Below are 25742 nucleotides of genomic sequence, written 5' to 3'. Positions count from 1 at the left end.
GACATTATTCTCTCAGCATATTGGATGCTGCTGGTCAGTAGTGGCTGGGGAAATAAGGTCAAGTGAAGCACTGCGTTATTCATGACTTAGGGGTTACGGTCTGTCTGAGGCGTAGGCTGAACACAGACAAACTATGATTTCTTTTTCCTAAAATGAAGCTTAAATCTCATAGAGTTATCAGCACTTATTTTTGTTGCCTTCCAAAAGCTTATTAATTTTATGGTAGACAGACACTTTCCTTGGCAGAATAGAAAGATGCCCAGGTATGAGCCTGTCCTGCTATATTTTCTTGAGCTGTTTCATTACTTAATTTATAGATCAGCATTCCTACCATTTTGAAAAAGGAAAAATACTGTTGATGTTTGTTGCAGAACTGTTCTGATGTACTGTGTACTGTTCTGATTCTCTTTCTACCTAGTTGATTACTCCTTTCCTGATGTTCTCACAGAGAACATCCTATGGTCTTTTTTTTCCCTAAAGCCTGATATGCAAAAGAGGTGAGCAGACACCATATTTTTTGAGATCTTTAGAAGCCAAGCTAATTGCCCTTTAGGCAACGGAGTTTTGGTGAAGAGAGGAAATGATGGTAATATTTGTATTAGAAAAACGTCACATTGGCAGCTCTGTGGACTATAGGCTGGAAAACATGGACAGATGCTATTATCATCCAGGTGGGGATTTCTTCAATAAGGGCATTGGTAGTCAGGGATGAGAAGAAGAATTCAAGAAATATTTAAGAGGTGAAATCAACAGGTATGGATTGGGTGTAAGGATGACCACCAGGTTTCTAGATTGGGTGTGTAGGGTGACACATCAAGAAGTGTTCTTTGTCTAGATACAATCTAGTCGAGAAAAGAAATGTAAGAATATGTAAATGCAATTATCTAACAATTCCTGTGTGCCAGGCATTATACAAAACATTCCAGATGCCTTGTCTCATTGATTCCTCTCATTGGTCCTATGAGATACTATTGTTATTGCCATCTCAAAGATGAGGAGACTGAGGCTAAGAAAAATTGGGCAATGCACTCAAAGTCACATGACTGGTAAACAGTGGATCAAAATTTGGAACCTCTCAAGTAGGCTGATTGTAAAGCCTCTGCTGCTCAACACCTAGCAATGTTTATCCATAAATATTCTAGACAAAGTTCAAAAAGGAACATCGAACCACTTAGAAGAACCAACTGCCAAAAAGTATTTTAGGGATAGCCATTAATATAAAAGTAATGCAAAATAGTAAGTGGCTTTCTTCTTAAATTCATACTTTAATACATAAATAAAATCGCTAATTCCCCAAATCAGAGCATCTCAGAGAATAGTTTCAAAGATAGAAAGTTGCAGAATATTTCCTATAACCCCTTTATTTTTTTAAAAAGGGAAATTAAAACCTAGAGAACGCTCACTTACTCCTCAAGTTCTCCTAGTAAAACAGTTGCAACCTACACAAGAACAAAAGCAAAAAAATATTCAAACCTAATCAAAGATGAAAATATAAAGCTGTTTTAACCATTAATTTAAGAGAGGAGAGCTGGTCACCACCCTGACATTCTTAAAGTCTTGCTTCTGGCAGATGCAGTTCTGGCTAACCTGGCTGTGGTCCTTTGTGACTTTAGAGAATGATGCACTTGCCATGTGGGTTCACTGGGCTCTGAGATGATCTTGAGAACAAAACACTCACAGTTGCTCTCCCGGGGGAGAGATTTGTGTGTGGCTCATCGAGGTGAAATTGGTTTTGTTTGTTAGGGCCGTCTATCATATTACAGTCACCTTCTAATGGTCCTATTTTCCATTGTTATTCCTTATCACTAAAAGAGTCTAAAATATCAGGAATAGTAAAATAAGGTATAAAAGCCCTGGGAAGCCTTTTAAATCGTTTGAAGGGAAAACAGTTTTGCTTATCAAGTGTTCATTCTGGAAAGCCTGCTTCCCATATAGTTTTGAGAAAATATACCCCAAAAAGCTTCATTCTAATCAAAGTGAAAGATCACTTTCTAAACTGAGCCATGACCAATTTTTATATGATTATGAATTGTGAGTGACTAAGCTACACAGGAAAACCCATTTTATGACTTTATATTCTTACAGGTTAAAATATTCAAGCCTGGAATCACCATAAGTATATGCAAAAACCCTTCAGATGGAAGGGAAGAAATCCTGCCACTTGGGGAAAAAAAAAATCTGTCACATCTGTAGCTGGCTTGGCCTGCTTACTAGTTTTCCTAAGTCTGTGCCCCATCACTTGTTGGTTAGTGGACGAGTAACCCATTGATTTCGTTTTTCTTTGTTTTTACACCTTTGTCCCTGTAGGAACTATATTTGGAATCAGTCTCCTCAGGTCAGAAAGGCAAAGGGAGACATGGGAAAAAGTGAAACCAAGGATGAATAGCAGAGATGGGGAGGGGGAGGATCGTTGTGAAAAAAGACACAGAAAGACCCATTAGGGACAGTGTGGTGACCTCCACATTGATCCATTATCAACGCACTGACAGTACAAACAGAATTGTATGGGAACATTTTAATCTATACCATCCATGAACAAACTATTTTCAAGCACTTCAAAGGTATTACAAAGCATATATTATTTTTATCAGACTTCAGAAATCTAGTATTTTATATATTTTAAAGAATAGAATTTCTTTTTTAAAAACTATAATGTATAATTTTCACTAACTCAGACTATCTTTTCATTTAATTAGGCCTTTAATAAGATTTTTACTGCATATATCTAGTACCATTTACCACTTTACATTTTCAAGCTCAGCATTAACACATATCAGTGGGACGCTTCTATGTACGTTGATTGCTTTTAAGTTTAAAAGGAGTATATTTCTAAATAATCATTAGTTCCTTAAAGGAACATAATTTCATTCCATGGTAACAGTCTAGACTGGGCATTCGCTCCCAATTAATAAAGCTGGCATTCACTGAACTAAATTAATCACTAATTCAACTGTCTCAATCCTAGTAACATTAAGGACCATTTAGTAATAAAGTAATAAGAAACTGAATATTTAATAGAAGGAAGGATCTATCCTTTAATGTGAAAAAATTCATTATCATTGACAATTCTTGGGGAAATTTTTGCTGGCATGACGACTATTCTCAGCAGAATCTTGCCTTGTTCTGCTTTGGAATCAAGGTGTTTTGATGACTGAATACATTATTTAAATCACATGTGGGGAACATGTCATAGTTGTTGGTTTAGACTTCAGATGGTTTTACTTAAGTGATAAATGTTTTTAATGATAGTGAAAATTTTTTATTAATAACAAGCAAAATTGGCCACTCATCTCTCAAGTCTCAGATTAGATGTTATTTCTTAAAGGAAATCTTTTCTCCTTATAATTAAATAAACTCAATCATTACATTCTACACTTTTCCATCTTGTTCCCCATAAAATAACTTGATCCTACTTATATTCCCAGCAGTTGCTGCACCTTCTAGGTACTCAATAAATAATTTGCCAAATAAATAATACATGAAAACCTGTTATACAAAAATGTTAAACATTTTATACTAAATTGGATTTGGATTTGCATGATCTGCATTTTGCATTTAAATATGCAGCAAATGTGTACAAAAATTCAGCTTTATTTGGTACAAGAATGAATGAATTCTTATTTCTATGGGATTATTACTTTTTTCAGATTTTGTAATAGCTATACATTTTATTAATTTATATAATAATTTTATACTATTATTAATGATGAAATGCCATGATTATTAAATTGGCACATGCTTAGTTTTAGTGCACAATTTCCCCTTCCATTTTACTCATTAGACTGTTTACAAAACCAATTTACTTTCAGCATTTGAAACCCACATGAGAGTATTCCTCTGATGTGGATAATTGTTTCAGTTGAGAACATTATACAAGAGAAGAGAGAAAACAGGGCTCAAATATTCCTACTCAATGTCCTTTGCATCTTATGAATATTATAAGACAGACTGCCTTGGTAATTTATTCCTAGTTCTCTCCTTAAGTTTTATATATTTAGGGTTTATTGTTATGTTTCTTAAAATATGTAAATTTTGCTATAAATATTGAGCCATCTTTGTGAAAGTAGCCCTGCTTAAATTAAGCTACAAAATCTGTCTGAGTCTCAAAGGTGGGGACATGTCTGCACAGCTTGGGCACAAGTCATGTGAGTTACTCTCTGAATCATGCCCTCTGCTCCATCTGGAGAGGACAATGTAAGTCTCTTAATTTCCTAGTTACTTCTGCAGTTCGAGTGCACAAGTGATTTGTTTCTTGTCTTCAGTTCCATCTTCTTTCAGAGGCACAAACCAGGTCCATCACTGATTGGTATAAGGAGTGGGAAAGGGTAATGACGGTGTATTCCTCCCATTATGTAATCTGTAAAGCTCTCTGGGCCAAGCAAAATCATGTGGGCATTGAAGTTCAAAACCACAACATAGGTGCGTTGACTTATAGTGACAGTGTTGCTTAGGAAATAAATCTCAGTCATTAAAAAACATCAGCCAGTAGCAAGTATGTAAACTATTTTGTTTTACATATCTAGTATTCTGAATCAATTCATTCAGGTAATTTTTTTTCTGAAAATATATCTCTAATAGATATTTAGATTTTATGCTAAATTTAGGTAATGTAAGAGTTATGGCTGATAATTGCTATAATACATGACTGAAATTTCATGGCTTAGCAAAAAGAAGCTTAGTTTTATTTACATAAAGTCTAGTGCCATGATGGTGGCTTGGGGAGTCAGGCTCCTGTACATTTTGCATGCAGTTTTCAGGAATTTGGGTTTATACAGGTTTGTTTAGAGACTTAGGTTGATAGAGACTCTGCTTCTTCTAATATTGGGTTTCTGAGGTCTCCCTTGGGATTGACCCACTGAGAAAATGAAATGTGGTGAATTGTGCAGGAGAGTTTTATCTAAAGTGGGTGTGTATTTCTTCCGCTTGGGTTCCATAATCTGTTTTACAGTCTAACCAAATGCAAAAGGAGTGGGAAGATGAGGTCTTCAGTGGGTGGCCATTTTCCAAAAACAACCCTTCACTGTGAAAGGGCAGCGTGAATTTTTGATGAATAGCTTGCTTCCTCTGCTATGATAAGAGAGTGACTATGATTGCTGTATTCAAGCAACCACTGAAAATTGCCTTTTTAGTAATGGTGTTAAAAAGAAGGCTATTTTTAAAAATGGAAACTTAACACTGTTGATCCATAAGTGAATACGTTTAGGAGTATTGTTTTAGAACTAGAGAAGTTGTTTTGTCATCAGGTAGAATCCCATTTGGATGATTATGGAGATATTCTTAGATTTGGGAAGTTTAAAATAGTTATTTCCCTCTTTTCCTCTGGTGATTATTTTTAAGTAAAGGGATAAAAATTCCTCTTTCTGTGGTGGCTTAAATGAAAATTGCTAAGCAAGATGAGAGTTTTATTTAGAAGATACACATGACACATCATTTTGTATTATAATGATTATGACATATTAGCATTCAATGCTGCTAAAATAAATCCATGATCAAGAGTAACTGTGTCCTCACAGTACTTTACAGAGTATTTCTAAGTCCTTATGCCACTTGAACCTGTCAATGACCCTTTGAGAAAGAGAAGATATTATTAGCCTCCTTTTTGGACAAGAAATATGAGACTCATGGTGTTTCAATGACGAGCTTAAAAACCTTTGGATTTTAAGGGTTATGTGAGTGAGAACTATAATCTTGTAATGCTGTTTCCATTACTGACATGACTACATCTATCTGGACATTGGAAAGGACCATTAGTTTGACTTTTTCAGTTTGTACGATCTATGAAAATGACCACTGATGCAGGTGATGTGAGAGTCACAAGGTGACAGAAATAACAGATCAGCATTGCTGGCTTGTTCATTTTGCTGGTTCAGGCATATCTTGCATATTAGCTTTTAAATATTTATAGAGGAGAATTCCAGGAGTGGACAGATCTTAAGCCTTTTTCTTTTAATCCACAAAGGCCATCAAAATTGTAGCTCCAGTCTATTTCTAAAGGAACCCAGAGCTTTTTCTGTTGTTTTTCAAAAATACTCTTAGTATAGTTGACTTTTCACCTTTGTATTCATTGATACGCTGTTGAGTTTTTATTGCCTAAAATTGTTTCGTACAGATATAAAAGACAAAGTCACTTTTCTCTGGAAGATCACTGTCTCATGAGGGACAGAGAGTAAGCAGGGACTTCATAGAGTCTGGTAAAGTTAATGAAAGGATATTCAGGAAGCCTTATATGTCCTAGGAATAGAGGCTAACTCAGTGTTGGATGGGATAGAATGGGTGTTGTAGAAGGGATTCCAGAGGAGGTGATGTTTGAATTGATTCTGAAAGGATGAGTAGGAGTTCAGAAGAGACATGTGATGCTTTTTAAAATGTAAGATACCAGGTTCGGTTACATTACAAATATTTGACTTAAAATTGTGACATCATTCTAAAATTTATTATCCACATATAGGCCTCAGAAAAGGAACTTAAAGGATAGCTCAGTAAATAGTCATAAACACTGGGAAATAAAACCAGTTAAAAAAATAAGATGCTAGATACTAACTGATATATATAGAATAGATAAACAACAAGTTTCTACTGTATAGCGCAGGGAACTATATTCGATGTCTTGTAGTAACTTATGGTGAAAATGAGTATAAAAATGAATATATGTATGTTCATGTATGACTGAAGCACTGTGCTGTACACCAGAAATTGACACAACATTGTAAACTGACTGTAGTTCAATAAATATATATATATACACAAAAAACTAAGATGCTATAGTAGGCATGTGTTATGGTTAGATTTATAATTAACTTGAACTTATTCTGTGCTTCCTCACGTACTGTGACCCATGTCTATTTCTTGATTTGTAGTTTAGTCTTCTCTTTACTCTGTCTCTGTTCTACCTCTAGTTATCTCCCATTAAATCAGTTCCCATACCTGCGGTGATGTACTTATTTTTTTGTTTCCAGGTGGATTACTTATGCTTAACATTATTGTATCAATCCCCATCCTTCATAGGTTTCTTTGGCACTTTTGTTTCTGTAGGCTTTTTTTCTTAAAATTCATTAATCCCAGTGGCAGTATTTATTGCCTACCCAGAAGTTACCTGTGGTTGCGAATTATGACTTTGCATGTTAAAATTCTTTGGCAGATCAAAGAAAGTTCATCACAGAGAAAACAGACCTAAAATGCCAGTCTATAAAAGTGTAGAACTTCATGAATGCCCTGTTAGCAGAGGGGCTGGCTGTGAGGAACTTGGCAGGGAAGGCCCACCAGCACAGGCTTGGAGGGCAACCTAAGAGGTTTAGAGGAAGGGGGAACTTTCTGTCACTAGGTTTTATAGGACCTTTATCTATTTTTCTTTTCTTTTTTTTTTTTTGATATTTTATTTTATTTTATTTTTTAACATTTTTTATTGATTTATAATCATTTTACAATGTTGTGTTCTATTTTTCTTTAAGAGAAATAGTTTCTCATCTTCTGGAACAGTTTATTGGAAGCTCTGCATGAATGTAGACAGAAAAGGGAAAGATGGAAAAATCAGAGGATCTAGCAAGATTGCTTTTAGATTTGAGTCTCTGTATAATGTAAGTCAATTTACTTACAGTTTTTTCTTTATTTTGACTCAAAAGCTGGTTTGATGTTATATATTTATTGATCATTGATCAGATGATTGATGACTACAATAGAACTAATGTAATATATTTAATATAAACATAAAAACTGCTTCAGAACTCATTTAAGAACGACTGTACTCTCTTAACATACTTTGAAGCACCTTGCGTACCTTTGAAATGGGTCTCAGAAGTCAATAAAAGACAGTACATCTGCAAGGCTCTCCTTTTTTGTTTTTAAAAACTATTTTGTTTTTATGGAAAAAAATCAGCACAATACAATTAAAGAAAAATTTGAAACGAGGTTGATTGCTATATTACCTTAAAATTATATTCCTGTTCCATTTTTTGTGTGTACTCATAGATTTTTTTTCTATAGTTGCAATTCAGTCTAACGCAAACATTCATCACTCTTTTTTCAAGAAATGATGATTAAGTGCCCACCCTGTGAAGGGCTCTGTTCTAGGTACAGGGAGCCCCTGCCGTGAATAAAATAGAGTCCTTCCCTTCTGGTGATTATATTCTAGTGGAGGAGGTGTGTGTGTATGAGAGGGAGACAAGGAAAACAAACCAACAGACAGACGATGTCAGATGGCAATGAATTCTATGACCAGAACTAAAGCCCAGTAAGGGGATAAAGGGTGATGATGGCTGTTTAAACTAGTGTTGTTAAGGAAATAAGTGTTGGTGATATTTGATCAGAGACCTGAGAAGGAGTGGCCTCTGTGATTCTCAGGGTAAGACCACTCCTGGGGGAGGAAACAGCAGGTGCCTGAGAAGGGAACTTGCTTGGCTCGCTTGATGAGGACCGGAGGGGTCAGTAAGTCTGAAGCGTCAGAAACAAGAAGGAGAATGGTCAGAGATAAGGTCAGAAGTCACCAGAGACCACATTATAAGTGCTACTGTGTGTGGCAGGTTGGGAGATAGGAATACAGAAGTGACTAAGACAGCCCTTAACTCCAAGAAACTTATATTCAAATAGAACATAAATGTATAAACAAATAAATTCCAATATAATGTGTTAGGTGCTATTATAAGGAAAGGAACAGAGTGCAGTGGCTAGTGTAACTGCACTGGGGGGGGGGGACAATGATGCTGAAATGGAATTTGGGGGATGTGTAGGAGTTTTTCAGGAAAAGAAGGAAGGAAAGGGCATTCTAGATATCCAGGGCAGCACATGCCAAAGTCAAGGCATATTTTCAGGTTTGGAAAAATGTTTAATGAGGTTAAAAAAAAAAAAAGCAATAAACCAAAGATGTATATTGGAAAATAATAGGAGACGAGGCTGGAAAATAGATTAAAACCAAATGATGAAGGCTCCCCCCACCAAAAAAATCTTTTTAAATTTGAATCATTTTATTCTATGGGAGTTTAAAATTTTTATCCATGATGTTAAACTCTTTGTTTTTCTCTATGTTTTTTTTTTTTGTTGCTGTTGCCACTTAAAAGCAGGGAAAATTGTTAACAGACAGATTAATCATATCAAAGGAAGATGATTTATCCATTCTTCCAGTGTTGGCAAATAAGGAAATTTCCATGGCTACTTTAATTTTCAGTTTGGGGGAAAAAATCAAGATCTCCATGTTATAGCTGTATTATTTAATAATTATTTACCTTTTCAAAATGATGGATATCCTGGTTTTCTCACAGAAATTGACTTTCTATAAGTTCTAAAGATATAAATATAGTAATGTATTTTAACCACTATTTCTTGCTGAAATAATAGTACTTTTCAGGAGATGCCACATGTTTTGAATGACTGTTATCATTATTTAAAATTTATTCGCTCTATTGTCTTCTGTCTTGGCTGGAAACTTTTAGAAATGAATTATAAGTAAATTCTAGATTCTGAACATGAAGTTTCCCAATGTAATAATTTCATTGGTACTCTTTTGTTGTCTGTTTGTTATTACATAATCACATACCTAAGTCTGCAATCCAGCTAGACCTGTAGGGAGATATGAAAATGGGGACCTTGAAGAACTATAGTGAGAGCACGAAGATTATAGGGTGTTGTCTGCTGATGGGGGTGGAGGGGTGCCCTCCTGAGCTACATAAGGAATGACCTGGTGGTTAAAATAAAACACAAGTCAAATTTACTAGAGTCGTCCACAGTGGACAATGGTGAGCCTCTTGCTGGTCCTGCCATTCCTTGACCCAAAGTGTTCCGTGGCTTCCACTGTACCCCTCTTTTGCTCTTCCCTACATGTGCCATCCAACTTCTTGTCTTGTCAGTGCAAGTGAAAAACTGGGAACTGCTTGGTTGGTCCAGTGTTTGCCATGGAAAAGATGCCAGGACTATATGCTTCAGGAAGGAGTTCTCATCATGAAATTTCTCCCCATAGATGGATTTACCATTAGTGCCATTATCACGTGTAAAGTCACCACCCAACCAACACATAAAGCCTAGAATAACTGTGTGAGAGCAAGAACCCTTACAATCAAAACCTTTCTCCCCATTGCTCAGAATGCAAATATTTTGCTGTCTTTGTAATTTTGTCTGCAAATAGCTTGAAGATGTGTCCTCATCTGTGATGTCAAAGAACAGGGTGGGTTGACTTTGGCTGGGAGTTGGCAATGGTGGCATCTGCAAAGCCACATTAGTACTGTTTTTGGATATGTAAGTGTTCTAGAATTCCTAGAAGAGCATTGTATGCTCCCTATAAGAAATCAGAATTCACTCATGAATGTTGTTCACTGGATAGGTTTCCGGGTGACAAATTACTATGTCAGCTATCCCTGGATGCTCTTCATTAGAGTTAGAAGTACTATTGTGAAGCAATGTCTTGGGAACCGTGGGCTGTGTAGAATATGAGCTCAGGGACTCTGAGGTTCCTCAGAGGTGTCGGCAGCTCCCTGAGGGACACGTTTCAGTCACTGGGAGTTTTTCACAGGCGCCTCTCTGGCTATGCAAGAGAGCCTTTTGTTAGTGGCTGACAACAGTCACATTTCATCTAGGAATGAGCAGACAGCGCTGGTGTTTTAGAATATGCATGTCCATATGAACAAAACATTAGCATCATCCTTAATTTTCAAACACCGTTTTGAAGTGGAGATTTTCAGAGCACATTATTATCAAGTGGCCTCACGTGCCTAAAAGTATGATTGTGGTCTTGCTTTATGAGCTTTATGTAACAAAGCTCAAAAACCCCAGAATATTAATCTTTCGCAAAATGTGATTTAGAAAAGAACATTTTATGTCTCCAAAAGGTAATGAAATAGAAGACAAATGACCCGAGCCGGGAAGGCAACTAACATTTACCTGCATTTGGGTCTTTATACATTTGTGCATTTGCCACAGTTTCTTACACAGATACAATTAGCACCATATTTACAGATGAGTAAACTGAGGCTCAGAGAAGTTGGATAACTAGATCATGAATTGAAATCTAGGCCTTTCTGGCTCTAATGTCCATGGTCTCACCTATCATGAGTCTCAGTTCTGCTTAAACACATCGTTTGGTCGTTCAGAGCCATAGTTCTGCTCTAGTTAATTATCACAGCATAACAAACCACCTGAACACTTAATGGTTTGAGACAACAACCTGAATTCTCTCTTACTCCAGTAGGCTCAATCAGCATTTTTCATGGTGATCTCAAGGCAACATTCCAAGAAGGTGGAAAAGGAAGTTGCAAGGTGTCTTAAGACCTAGGCTTTAAAAGTCCCACGGTGCCAGTTCACCACATTCTGTTAGTCAAAGCAAGTCACGAGGCCAGCCCAGATTCAAAGGAAGGGAAATAGATTTGTCTCCTGATGGGAAGGGCTGCAAACATTTTATGACCGTATTTACTTGGTCACTGTTTTTGTTTTGTTTTTAGTTTTTAGTATATTATGTTGCATTATTACCAAAGCATTGAAGAATGTAAGAAGATACAGCTTTAGATTCTTAAATGTGTCTTCTAATTTTGTCCTACTTTACTATTGTGATGCAGATATTTGAAAAGGGATGATAAGCATGAAGATACCTTGAAAACCCATAAATAGAGCCCATGGTAATCTAAGGTGTTAGGATTTTTAGAAGATGCTCAGATTTACAGTTGAAAGGACATTTTAATAGATTAAAATAGATGAAAAAGAGATGTAAGGCAATCTCTAGTTCATAGGGCATGGGAATTTTCTTCTAGACTTAGTTTCGTGAAATGTGATTTTTTAAGTGTTTTGTTATTGCTTGTGTGCATAGAATCAAGCAATGAGTAAAAGTTGTGTAAAGTCAAAGTCTTGCTAACCTTTGGATATTTAATACTATTTGATTCAGATGCTGTCATATCAAGAAGTCTGTGGAATTGTAACATGGGCATGTAATAGTCCTGGCTAATGCAGAAATGCCTGCTAAGTTAAAAGGCTTTCCCCTCAAATAAGATTCTCAGTTAAATTCTCTCTTTCTAAGAATTATTCTAACCTTGAGTATGACTTTCATAAAAATACCGATAGTTGATAAGCTACCATTTTATATAATAAATTCCTTTTCCTTCCAAAATCTAATTTCTTTTGGTATCAAAATATTATTGCAGTGTGCTCAAATGAGTTCTAAAACGGAAAACCTAAATGGTGCTACAAAAAAATATTCTCCTGGGATTTCTTTCTAAGGGGGTGCTATGTGAGATTTGGGGAATTTATTTAGGAAGAAATTCCTGAAAATGAGCCCTGAGTGATCTGTTTTTAAACGGCTCCAGTAACTGACGTTGCAAAGATTTAAAAGTTTCTTCCTGTGGGGGTTGTTTTTTGGTTTGTTTTAATGTAAGTGTGTCTGTTCAAATTGCATCCTTTACCATAATATCTGGGGATTAGAAAATACATGGCCTAACTATAGGCAAATTTTGTTCAGCTCACATAACATTTTAAAAATTGGCTTAGTTGTCAATATTTTGATAGAAGATTTCACACAAAAGCCCAGAATTCCAGCTTCTCTATAAAATCAGAACATCCAGTAATATTGGGCCACATTTCCACTTGAACATAATGGTTTGAGACTGAATAGAAGCGGTCCTCTTTAGATAGTCACCATCACCCCCACTTCTGATGCTTATATAACCTGCTTCCCCTGCTTGGCATTTGAGTTTGAGATGGTGAAGGAACAGTGGCTGGAAGGATCCAGACACCCCTGTGACTTTTGATAATCAAAGAATTTTGGGGCTACTGCGGGACAGAAGGTGGAGGGTCTCAGGTGTATGGATGCAAAGAGAAAAGAAGAACTTAAGGGTTGCATCTACTGGCCCCTTGATCAAGCTCTGAACAGCAGTGGTATAGATGCTGCCTGTCTTTGAACCGTAGCATCAAACCTGATTTTGGCAGCAGTACTTCAGCACAGATTGCACTTGCTGTGTTAAAAATACTTATCAGCCATCTTCAGCATCGTATTGAAATGCAAGTCAACACGGCCTGAAATTTTGACTTCTCTCAATATGCTTGTAAAGCTACAAAGAAAAAAAATCCAAATGACCTTGAATTTTAAATTTAGGAATTTAGGCAAGTGAAATAGTAGCTGAATCCTTTGATCAAATTTTGGATTGGGACAGTCTTTGTAAGATGTGTTAATTGATCTCTCTATATATTTTTAAATGTTGTATGTTCTGCCATGTTTGTCATTATTAAATTTTTCCCGGAGAATTTCCTACCAATTGGCAATTTTAAGGTTTATTTGAAAGAAAAACGACCAAATGCCTATAGTTCTACTTTCTGAAACAAAGAATGGATTCAGCATGAATAATTTTTAAAAATTATCAAAATTTAGTTTTTGATAATAGTAGCTAACATTATTGAGTGCTTATTACATGCCAGTATTTTGAGTCCCATAGTAATTAACTCATTCACTTCTGTTAGATAGCCCTCTTATATAGATAAGAAAATTGGAGCCTAGAGAGGGAGTAAAATCTGTCTAAATTCGCAGGGCACAGGGATTTGCTTGCTTCCTGGCAGTCTGATTTCCAAGTCTGCTCTTAATCACTCTGTTTACCACCTTTCTGCTTGTTTCTCTCAGACATGCATTCCAGCCTCCACTGAATTTCACAAAGGCCTGTTTTCAGACGCTCTAATAATGAGTGGGAGTCTCAAGTGTATTGGGCTTCTGGAACTTACTGTATGAAAAATTAAAGGATTTGTAATCACAGATACCATAAGGACAGATAAAAACAAAATTCATCAATATGAAGATTGTTGGAAACTTATAAAATAAAATCATGTTTCCGCTCTACACATTATTTTTCTCCTCTAATTTGAATAGAGCCAGTGTTCATTCTCAGAGTTATTTTTTGAATGTGGTAATATGCAGAGATGTAAATTAGGGTCAGAATATTTGGATTTATTTAGAATGGCATCTGGCTACAGGATTAAAATCAATGTGGTCAAAGTATATACTATACACAGTAGCAAAGTTATATGCAATACTTATCACAGTGTAGAGCTGCCCTTACTCCTGACTGTGGGGACTGGAGTTTAATAAATGTTAAGCTTGGTAAATATAAGGAAGATTTAATGAGAAGTAACTTGACATACTGGCAGAAACAATAGTATAAATTAAAGATATCCACAGACCAGAAGCATGGGCATCCCCTGGACTTTGTATGAAGTACAGACTCTCAGACTCCCAGACCTAGGGAATCAGACCTATGTTTACATCAACAGGTGATTTGTGTGCACACCAAAGCTTGAGAAGCACTGACCTAAAGAGATTGGATTCTGCCAGTAATTTGTTGTGCAGTCTTGAATGGGTCACTTTCTATTCTTGTATTTTAGTTCCGTCCATTCCTTGTCACTTGCTGCTTTGATTTTGGACAAGTTAATTCTGTAATCTTCACTCAGTTGCCTAGAAGATAGGGGTAATGATAATACCTCCCTCATCCTATTGTAAGGATTAAATGAGGTAATGGGCATAAGGTGTATGGAGTATTGTTCACATACAGTGTGTGGTTAATAAATGCCTGCAGTAGTTATTTTAGTTTTTGTTTCTTTAATATACTGCATTATTTTATTAATCACATGGCAATTGAGATAATAAGTTTCTTTCAAAATTCCCTGTACAGATAATCAAACATGCTTTTTCTTTGCACATTTTCTACTTATGAGGTAATGCAAAACTGTTGTCCAAAGTTGTACCAATATACATATGCTTTTAACAGCTGAAAATTTAAAAGAAGCAAGGTTTTCCAGGTAAAGAGCCCAGTGGGAGAAAGAGTGTGGATTAGATACACTATATTCTAGTCTCATTTTTTTGACCTTGGACCTGTCATTTAACCTCATTGACTTTCACAGATATTATATGAGAATATAAAGTGCTATAAAATGCTTATAGTACTAGTTTGTTGATTTCATAGAACTGGCAAAACCCAATTATTATGCATTTGTTATCTTAATGATGGGAATTTGTAATAGGGTGTTGAGATGACCGCTCTTTTGTGGCAGTATATTGGGGACTTTTAGAAGCTTCAGAAAATCATTTAAATGATTAAATTAGTGTTTCAGTCACACATATGTGCTCTAACTACGTATATCTAATTCCAGGTCCGTTATTTCCATAAGAGATAATTTGCTGTTTGAAAATCTGCTCATTATGGAATAGCTCATTTTTTAAAGCTGCAGATAAAAGTCTGCTCTCCTCTCCTGTTTCTGTCACCTTATTGTCTGGGCACCATGTGAGCACACGGGCTGAATCAGTGTAGGCAGATGACACACCTTCCCTGAGTAACAGACAATGCCTTCACCCTAACTGTCTGCTCTCCATTAGGAAATTCTCCAAAATGTGTTGCTTCTCTTTTCTGGTAGTGGAATTTGTAGCAAAATATCAACACCGTGATAACCAAGAATTTACATGTTTGGAGTTCACTAATTCTTCATTGCCTGAAAAGTGTGTTCTGAATTCATAATTAACTCAGCCAGTGTTTATGCTGGACAAGAGTGTATTATGAAACTTTTGTAAGTGAGCAGAACTTATTGGACCTTTCTTACTTTGCTGCTTTTGTATCTCTTTTTCAATTAGTGATGATAAATTTTCCGGGTGAACATACGGCCAATACATTGAGTAAATATTTAAATTGAATTGGATGTTAAGTGAATGCAAATTAAATTAGGTCATGTTTTTTCTGCTTATTTTAATATATCTGCAAGTCATATCCCACTGAGGTAGGTGCTCTGTGATTTAAAAAAAAGAGCGATTTCTCAAAAACCACGGGAATACTGTTTTGCTTAATCATCAGATTCATAGAAATAAAGACTTTTCTTGTCAACATATCTCTGAGACAAAAGACTTTGCGTCATTAGAAAAGAGACAGCCTTGAGAAACCATGTTTATATAATGTTTAAAAATTTGGACATTTTTCTAAAGGAAGATATTTAGTTATGGATTCAAAATATTTATTTCAACACTGAGAGGGCCAGAAAGAATTTGCTTCCATGGAGGGGAGTGTATCTTTCCTCTCTATACACACACACACACACACACACACACACACATATATGGACTTCAGTTATCTTCTTTATGTTATCAGCTTTTAAAGATATAATCAACATAAATATTTAGTGCACATATTTAGTATAGTGTACAATATGATAAGTTTTGAGATATGTATAAACCATAAGAGCCATCACCACAGTCAAGGTAGTCAACAAATTTAGTTATCTTTGGATCAATGCAGGTGTTTAATTGAAATATCAGAATCAAATTCCATCTCTTCTCTAGAAAAAATTCTACTATTATGTTGGATTTTGAAATTACACTTGTGTACATTTATTTGTATTTACTTACAAAGCATTGTTTTGTAATCTTATAATATTAATATTACTAACATTAATTAATAATAATTAATAATACTATAACAATATACCATATAATACTATGGCAGTATTAATTAATAATATTATAACACTAAATATTGTTTTAGATATTGTAATGTTCTTTTATTATTTTAGTTTTTTTTTTTTTAAATTTAGGGTGTGGCTGGAATTCATACTGTAGCATGACTGGCCTCCAGTGGTATCTTGGCAGAATAGCATCACTGCTAGATTCAAAGCAACAGGTGAATTTAGAGAACAATTACACATCAGCTAAGATCATGAACCAGGTGCTGATTGGCAGGGCTGGTGAAATGGAACATCAGATCTGCTGTAACGGGAGGTGGGAACTGCTTCCTCCTAATCTTGGGATCCCAAAGTATGGAAATAGTGCGAGGTGATACTTTAATGCAGTTGTTGCTCAGGACTTTTTCACAGGGGAAGTTTTAGACTGCTTTTCATTTTCTCAGAGGAGAGACTTCTCTCTGGCTATCTTCCCTCTGTGACACTGATACTTCTTTAAAACATACCTTTATTATATTACCTGTTTTTCCTTTTGTGACTTTTTTTTCCCTGATAGCCTTTAATTTTGGTTAAATACTCCAAGAATTCTGAGTACCTTTATAGGTGAAAATTAACGATCCACCTAACAATGTCTTTGTTAATTTGAAGCCATTTTAATGATGAGTGTGGCTAACTGGGAGGTTTGCATGAAGACAGGGAGTGTTCAGACCTTAAATTACTATGTTTGGCATGTTCTTTCTCATTATTGTATCTATATCATCTTTTGTCCACAGCAGTAGACAAGAGGAACCATAAATAAAATGATGGGGACCAGGGAAAGAATCTAGATAGAATAAGGGAAGCAGATATTATATTTTTCTGATTATAAGTATATGAATAATTCCTCTAAAGGAAGTTAAATTCTTCAGCATTCTTTTCAGTGTTCTTGGTCATCAATCAATCATTCACGCATTCATCCATCTATCGAACAAAACTGAGCCCATATTACATGCCAGTCAGTGTGTGTGGCACCAGGAACTTGCCCTTGTGGAGTTTACATTCCAATGGGGGAAAAAAAGACATTAACCAAACAAAAACCTAATTAACTTTATTAGTATAAGTTGTGATAAAGGCTAAGAAGTAGAATACAGATTGTTGTAAGAGAGTTTTATGAGGAGAAGAATGAAGACCATGTTCTAGGCAGAGGGAAGTAGATGTGCAAGTCCTGAAGTGAAAAAAGGCTTGTTGCATGGAGGGACTGAAGGAAAGCCAGCATCTCTGGAGCAGAGTCAGGCGACAGGAGCAAAGAGGGTCCAGATCATGAAGGCTTTGGAATTGTCAGTAAGCTCAGTGGGAATTCCTTGGACTTGTTTATGCATTTGTTCAGCAGGATCCAATTTATAACATGATAATTTCTCACTCAGAGGAATGGAGGAGGGGTGGAGTAGAAGTCGGGGAACTAATGGGAAGCTATTATGATAGGCTTGGTGAGAGGCAGCGATGGCTGGTGGCTGTGGGGATGAAAGGAATGGATAGACAAAGATATATTTAGGTAGAAAAATTTACAAATCTCGGAGATAGATTGAATGTGGACAATTCCCAGGTTTTTGGCTGAGTACTAGTCAGAATAGATGCTGCTGAGGAGCAGGATAGCGTGAGAAGAGAGAAGACCCCAGGAAGGTTCTGCCTGTCTGAGTTCACATGATGGAGAAGGAGGACACCCAAAGAAGACTTAAGCATAGCTAAAATGGTGGGGGGAGAACAGACAATTCTAGAGCCAGAACAGAGAGAGGAGAGAGTATTCAGCTGTATGAAATCCTATTAGAAGTTCAAATAATATGAGGACTGACAAACATCTATTAGATTTGGCATCATAGAAGTCACTTGTAACTTAGTAAGGCATTTCCGGGTATCTTGAAAGCACGTAACTAGACTGAACAGAATTTCTAGGACCTTCTCATCTTTATCCTTCTCGCCTTTGTAGTGTCCCTGGGGAATGACTCCATTTTCTGTTCCAAGTTATTTTCCCCTATCTGTCTAATTTTCCTCCTCTCTTTGGCCCAAAAGAAAAGTATGACACAGGGAGAGGGGAGGCAGGGAGAATGAAACAGTACAAAAGAAAAAGTTAATACAACATATATTCAACACATAATTATTCTCTACTGTCCTTCATAGAATTACTTTTTCTCTTTGTTATATTCACTTAACTTACTTACTTTCATCTACTTAGAAAAATCAGTAATAAAATTTTATCTGTTTTGTCAAACCCAAGTGAATACATCCTTGTTTTGTCTACTCCTGATGTGATTAAATCACAAATAGAGCTTTCTTTGCAATTTAATTTGCTGTAATCCATTGCATAAGATGAAATTGGCCTTAATGTGGAACACAAATACTATGACTAAGTATAGTCAAGGTGACTTGAAACTTTTCATCTTTTTTCACTTATTTAATTTTTTTATGACATTCATAAAAGAAAGGACATGGCATTAAAGGCTAAGAAATGAAAGCTTAAATAGCCAGGAATTGACTGAGTTTGATAGCCTTTGTGGTACAAAAACATCAACTGTTTAAAATAGTGTTGTCTAAGACCAAAGATTTCTTCTAAGTAGAAAATGTTTTTTGAAAGAAAAAAAAAAGAATATTACTGACATTTTAATGGCAATTTTTGAAAGTGGTCAAAAGTCGCTCCAGGATACATCATCATGAATTTATTGAAAATGACTCAAAGAATTTAGAATCCTGCTTAGCACTAAGCAAAAGCCAGTTAAAACAGTGCTTAGTACTTTTGAAGCACATGGGATCTCTGGAAATGCATTATTGAATATAATTTGTGCCTTGAATGATTGATCAACATTTAGAAGTACAAGCTTTTATTGTCAGTGTTTTAAAAGTCAGCTATATAAAGTTGATGGAGTATACAAGTTAGATATATCCATTTGTCATTTTTTAGGATATTACATAAATATTTCATGGAATATTTCTGCACATCTGAATATTTATTTAAGTGTAAAATAAGAGGAAGGCGCTTAAGCCCGTTTTGTAATAAAAGACTAATATTTGGATTTTCGCAAGTTAAAATATATTAGTTGTCATTTTTGTCCCTTTCCTCCCACGTGCCTTTCGTTCTTTCCCTTAGAAGACAGACAAAATGCTGACTTGAGAAGTACTTTTTAAAATATCCAGGATCTCCAACATTTGGGGTTTGTTGAGTATTTGATAGCATTGGAAACAGGTTGAAGGGCAAACCTCCTTTGTCTATGTTATCATCCCCCTAGCCTGTTGCTTTTTCCATAGTAAGCTAAGAGTATAACCTCTATTTAATGTTTCTATTTCCCCAGTAAAATGCGACAGTCTTTCCAAATGTAGTTGCTGGGGTTTTTTTGCGTGATTTTGATGAAGACATGGTGAGAATTCTGGGGTGGAAATGAAAAGGAAAAGAAAAACAGGTTTTTGCCTTTAAAAAAAATGTTTTGAAAACGTTATTATCACAAAGAGCTTTACAAATCTAGACAGTTGTTAAAGAAGAGAAAAGAATTGTGAAAAACATGTGTAATTGAGAAAAAAAACTGAAAGAGGAGGCAGAATAATAAGAAAAAGCAAATGAAGTGAGTTGTGATTTAAAATGATTTAAAATAAGTGAAATAAAAATATAAAGGGTGAGGGTGAAGAACATAATTTTGGTAAAAATTGTAGTATCTGGGGACCTCATCTGGCTGTGTCTAGCTGAGGACAGTGAACAGCAGAAACAGGAAGTAGCTAGACTCAATGTTCTCAATACTTGGGCTGAGAGTAGAAAATGGCCTCAGGAAAAAGGTGGTACTCCAAACAGATGGGGAGGGTCTTATGTGCTTGACTGCAGTGTGCCAGCAGATATGTAAAGCATGGAGATGGATATTCAGGAGGAGAGTAGATGTGGATGTTCGCTAGACTGATGACCAATTGGTGACAGGTAACTCTTGTCAGTAGGTAGCACTTCTGAAGTCCTAGGCATTTTACCAGCATAAGTTAGGATTAAATTTTGACAATCAAAGCATAAATGCAGTTATCTACACTGAGATGTAAGTATGAGTTGGTCCTGCATTTTGAGGAATTGAAAAAGAATTCCTTAAACCCTTCTTGCCGTGGGACAGGATTAGCAGAATTTGCAAGTGAATACCAAGTGGCCTCTGCTGAGGGGATGAGAAAATTGAAGAGACTGGACCAGGCAAAACCTTATCAATTAGCTTAGGAAGCAGTTGTGACAGAGGCTGGGCATGTGAAGAGAGGGTTGAAAGTAAGAAACAGTTTTAGGTGATACAACAGGAAGATAGAATTTTTGATAAGATTGGGTATGTGAAATAAAATTAACCAGAAACTGGGGGGAGGGTTAGCTCAGTGGTAGAGTGTGTGCTTAGCATGCATGAAGTCCTGAGTTCAATCCCCAGCACGGCCACTTAAAAAAATAAAATAAAACAAACCTAATTACTCCCCCCACCAAAAGCAAACAAACAAAAAAACATTAAAAATTAACCAAAAAATGCTCCAAGATCTATAGAGACTATTTCAAGACTCATTCATTTAGAGGCTTACTATTGAGACTAAAATACAAAAATTTTCCAATGGGGTTTGATACAAGCATGAAAGTTCATTTGTGAAACAGTTTTTTTAAAAATAGTATTGTTCTGGGACCTGACTTGCTTCAGAAATTGCACATCCATATTGAGTTGAATATCCTAGAGTGATTCCGCCATCATGTTTAGAAATCTTCTGACTCTAAGCAAAAAGCCTGATTATATTGTCTTAGTCAAATATGTGTAAGATTAGATCTGACAATGCATATTAGTGTACAGCTTGAGACTGCTTCAACAGTTAATTTTTGATTAGTTACAAATATACTGATCTAATTTAGAACGAGGTTAAGAGAAATCCTAGGTTGGGATTTGGCAACCAGGAACCTACAAATATCTTGCTTGTGCTCAAATTTTCACTTGCTTTATTTGTTTCAATTTCTATTCTTTTTTTTTTTTTAAAGCCCTGAATGGTATTTTAATTTATAATCCGCATTAGATTCTTCCAGTTTAATGTTATATCATATGACTTGGCAGATAGAAAAAATATCCATTAAACAACAACAACAATATATATATATTTATATATGTGTGTGTGTGTGTGTGTGTGTGTGTGTAACCAGCATGAATGTAGTGCTATAAACCTTATAAAAAAATTTAGTTCCTCAAATAATCCTTTAGAGCAAGTGGATTTAATATCTCTCCTCCAGCAGAGGGCTACCAAACTCTATTCATTTCTACTGACACATGGTAACACATTTATGTAGTTTATTTCAGTTTTCAGGCTTTTGTTTGTTTGCTTGCTTATGTTTTTAAGCACCAGATCCTTTTCTCAAATTGGAGTGTTCTAGTCTGAGAAGGAGATACACCTGGGGCTGCTTTAATTGCAGAAGGGCCACCTAGCTGCCTCTGCAGAAACCCCAGTGAGGTGTGGAAGAGAATCGAAACCCTCTGCTCTGATTTATCCAAAAATACTCTTCCAAATTCAGAGTCAGCTCTTTGAGTAGAATCGTAAATATTTTTCCCTCTGTAAAAATCCTAATGCTGACACTGCACTGCAGGGAAAATACAAAAGCAGAATGATGTTTGAATTATGGAAATTCCCCTTGCAGGGCTTTGTCTTCAGTTGTGATTGTAATTCCTGCTGTGTGGTTGTACATCTTACTTGTTTTTTGTTTGTTTCTGGAAAGATGATTTTATCTCCAATCTTATGAGTGAAGAAGGCATTTAGTTTGACAAATTTTCTCACAGTATTTCAGAGGTGTGCCACACTGACAGACTGTTTGTGTACTTACAAAACTATTCTTGTAAGTGGGTCAGTCTTGCCCTTTACTAAAATTGAATTTTAGGATTAATTAAGAGTGAAAAAGCATTCCATCTCCTGCCTATTTATTACTTTACCCTGGTAATAAATCTATTTGAAAAGAGACCATTATAGAGCCTTCCATTTGGAACTATGCCTACTTGGTAGCCAAATGGTAATTGTTCTTTGCTTTGTTCTTCCAATTAAAATGAAGCTTTTGTAGGGTGTCCCTTTATTCTGATTGAGGACTGGTCTAAATCTTTGGTGCTGAATTTATTTAAGTAAAATGACTCTAAAGAGCTATACTTTCATAGGGGCTAACAAATATTTTCTGAGGCACATGTGTCATCCTAGTCTGTTCTAGCTGCTATAACAAAATACTATAGCTTGTGAACAACTGAAATTTATTTCTTACAGTTTTGGAGTCCGGAAGTCTGAGATAAGGGTGTCAACACAGCAGGATGAGAAGAGGTCCCTCTTCCAGGTGGCAGGATTCTCCTTGTATCTTCACATGGTAGAGAGGAGGCAGGGAGCTCTCTGGGGTATCTTTTATAAGGGCATTAATCTCATTTGTGACCTAATTATCTCCCAAAGGCCCCACCTACTAATACCATTACATTTGGCATTAGGATTTCAACACATGAATTTTGAGGGGGAGCACAAATATTCAGACCATAGCACATGTTCATTGATTTTAAGACTCATTCCTTGTTACCAGGTATGTGTTGACTTTCATTGTTACCTAATAGTCTTAAGAGTGAACTTCTTCATGATGCTGATTATCCAAAATGATCAGCATTTTCTTTCTACCCACACTACTTTGAGGGGTCATCCTATCTTATTTCCTATCTATTTCCTGTGTTTCTGCCTTATAAGGCTACGTTTCTTCCTTTTCATGCTTTTATCTTCATGTTTATTTTTCTCAAAACAATAATCATAGTAGTTACTACTTATTGAGCACCTATTAGATGTTTTATATGTGATACTTCTCTTGGTTCTATTTCGTAGACATTATCTCCATTTATATCAAAGGATATTGAAGCCTTTGTAGACTAGGTAATATACCCAAAATTATAGAGCCTAAGTTGGAATTCAAAACCCAAACTCAAAACCCTTCATCACACAAAAGAAGCTCTGTTTTATAACATTATCAAAACTATTTTTATCCTTTAATTTAAAAAAATTGGTTAAAGTGGAGAATCAAAAACAATAATACACACATACCCTAAATGTTTTATTTTAACTTGAAACATATACATTGGAATTCTTTTACCGATAGTTTGATGTAGGATCAAAATTTTTTGTTTAAGAATGTTTTGTTTACAAATTTCCCAACCTTTTTTGAATAAACAATTGCATTCATCTATATTTTGTCTCACCTGTGTTTTCCAGTTTGGCATCTTTTAATTGAAGTCAAAACTTAAAGACACTTGCAGAACAAGTTGATTGTAGAATTTCTAGATATTTCTGAAGCCTTCTTCCCAGTATTTTATGTTTGTTTCAGCCATGCCCGTAATTCAACAGACATATTTGTTAGGAATTCATCTTTATCAAGTCCTTACAAAGCATTTATATGAATTTTCGTATAACAACAACTTTCTTGGCACCCGTATTTTGTTAGATAATGTTTATTTAAATTATATAATTGCAATAGCAAGTACATGTGGGATAAAAAGTTTAGTAAGAAACATTCTTGGCCCTTGGTAGGCACACAGCTTAGCTGGTGGGAGAATTGCACATTGTATAGAACAGCTGGTAAGCTCCAAGCTTTTCATATACACTGGGCATCAGTCAGTATTCACAGAGGCACTGGAGACATTTTATTAAGTAAAGGTTTGTTAAGAGAACTTCTACTCTATGTCTTTCAAGAAGTGAGGGGAGGAAGAAAACTCATTTATTCCGTTTCTCTGAACAAACTGAAAGCTAAGTGTATCACAGGACTTGAAACAGTAAAAAAAATCTACAGATACTCTTATTTTACAAAGTTAGCTGGGTTGAACATTGCCTAAAGTTTCTACCTAAACTATCAAGTTCATTTTTCCTATAAAACTTCTAACTTGTGAAAAATATTCTGTTGTATGTTTTCAGTGACATCTTATGTATCCATTAGATTTTGGTGACAGTTTTGAATTCTTAAATGTTTAAGGATTGTAATTGTTTATTAAGATTCATTACTTTGTTATCAAAACTTTTTCTTTAGAAGTATAGTGTTCAAAAGCCCTATAGTACCTATTGTTTCTACAATTCACTTGATGCATTTATTGCCCATTTATCTAACATTCATTATCATTTATTCTTATGCACAGTAGTGTGGTTTGGTGGAAAGGTAAAGAAAAAAATGAGGTAAGACTGAGCTTGAAGAGTTCGGATTGCATAACTTCCCAACTAAGTGATGCTACTTTGGGGAACCAAAACAGCTTTGTTTTGTTTTTTAAATTCATTCCTTTTGTGTCAGTGCCTTGTTCATAGTTCCATTGTTTCAAGTCTTTATAGGTCTGTTCCTCTGTTCTATGGTTTCTGCCCTATGCTTGGTTGTCTTTGATTATATGCTGTACTTGGGAAATTATTTATGTAGATAATTTGAGGCCAAGGAGGAAGATAACTTCTTCAGAGAAGATATATTTTTACGTCTGCCAGGCTCTGTGGTCACAAATGATTTGGAGAGCACCCTAAACCAAGTTCAAGTCTTGAGTTTTGTTGAAACATCAGGCAATAAAACCTTTGCTCGAGGGCTGGTTATTTATTATTCCACCTCTGGCTTAAGAGTGTAGCTTTCTGAGGTCTCAGATAATTGTGGGGAGCCCTCACAATAGAAGCCTATTAGACTCTGCACCTTGTGTAGACATTGGCCTTTGATTTCTGCCTTCTGGCTCATGAAGTTTACAAAATGAAAGTTCAAATGATTGAGGAAATACACTCAGGAAACACAAGGAATTTTTCTGCTTGTTTATCTCCCAGCAGTTCCATTTTTCTTCAGTTTTGCCTAGGAATTCCTGGTTATCATGTCAGCTCTTCATTGCTTTTAAGATGTGATTTATATTTTACCAGTGGGAGGGTTGGTCTGAATGTCTTGGCTCCTATTAGCTGGAAACACATACTGTCCATGTTGGTGCTTAGTCTTTCAGTGATTAATTTGATTTAAAAATGACAGAAACACCATGTCACAGAAAAGGCCTGACTGGGCCTTACCTCTGGAAATGTAGTTTCCAAAGAAAGTTTGATTTAGTTTTCTACTTTGGCTTCCATATTTGTGGACTATGACTTTGCATGAGTAGGTATAAAATGAAAAGTGCTAGTCATGCTGAAAGCAAGAAACAGTGACTGCCTAGCAACAGATTTTTATTTATAGGTCAATTAAACAAAGGCTGCAATAAAAAGAATATCTTATGTAAAACAGTTCATTTTTTTTTCTTAATTAAACTCAAGTGGGGCAGGGAGGAGATAGTTAATTATATGCAGGGGCATCCAGAAGCAGTAATAATTCAGATCTTTATAAAAATTACTAACTACCCATGGATACA

The 25742-nt window shown here is 35.7% G+C and overlaps 1 protein-coding gene and 1 pseudogene across 12 annotated transcripts in view; one reads left to right on the top strand and one right to left on the bottom strand.

Moving 5' to 3' along the window:
* The window catches only part of ANK2 (ankyrin 2), a 603826-nt gene that overhangs the window by 318901 nt on the left and 259183 nt on the right, over positions 1 to 25742 (top strand). The window contains exon 1 of one of the 12 annotated variants that reach the window (XM_064480058.1): positions 7479 to 7574. The exons of the other annotated variants lie outside the window; for them this stretch is intronic. Within the exon in view, the coding sequence (XP_064336128.1) occupies positions 7494 to 7574 (81 nt within the window). The 5' untranslated portion in view covers positions 7479 to 7493. Of the gene's footprint in view, positions 1 to 7478; positions 7575 to 25742 lie in introns of those variants that run through there. 12 annotated transcript variants of the gene reach the window in all.
* On the bottom strand, positions 9692 to 10043 carry LOC105089921 (peptidyl-prolyl cis-trans isomerase A-like; annotated as a pseudogene).

Source organism: Camelus dromedarius, chromosome 1, assembly GCF_036321535.1.
Source record: "Camelus dromedarius isolate mCamDro1 chromosome 1, mCamDro1.pat, whole genome shotgun sequence".
Classification (NCBI taxonomy): Eukaryota; Metazoa; Chordata; class Mammalia; order Artiodactyla; family Camelidae; genus Camelus; species Camelus dromedarius.
This window is presented reverse-complemented; position numbering and strand designations above follow the sequence as displayed.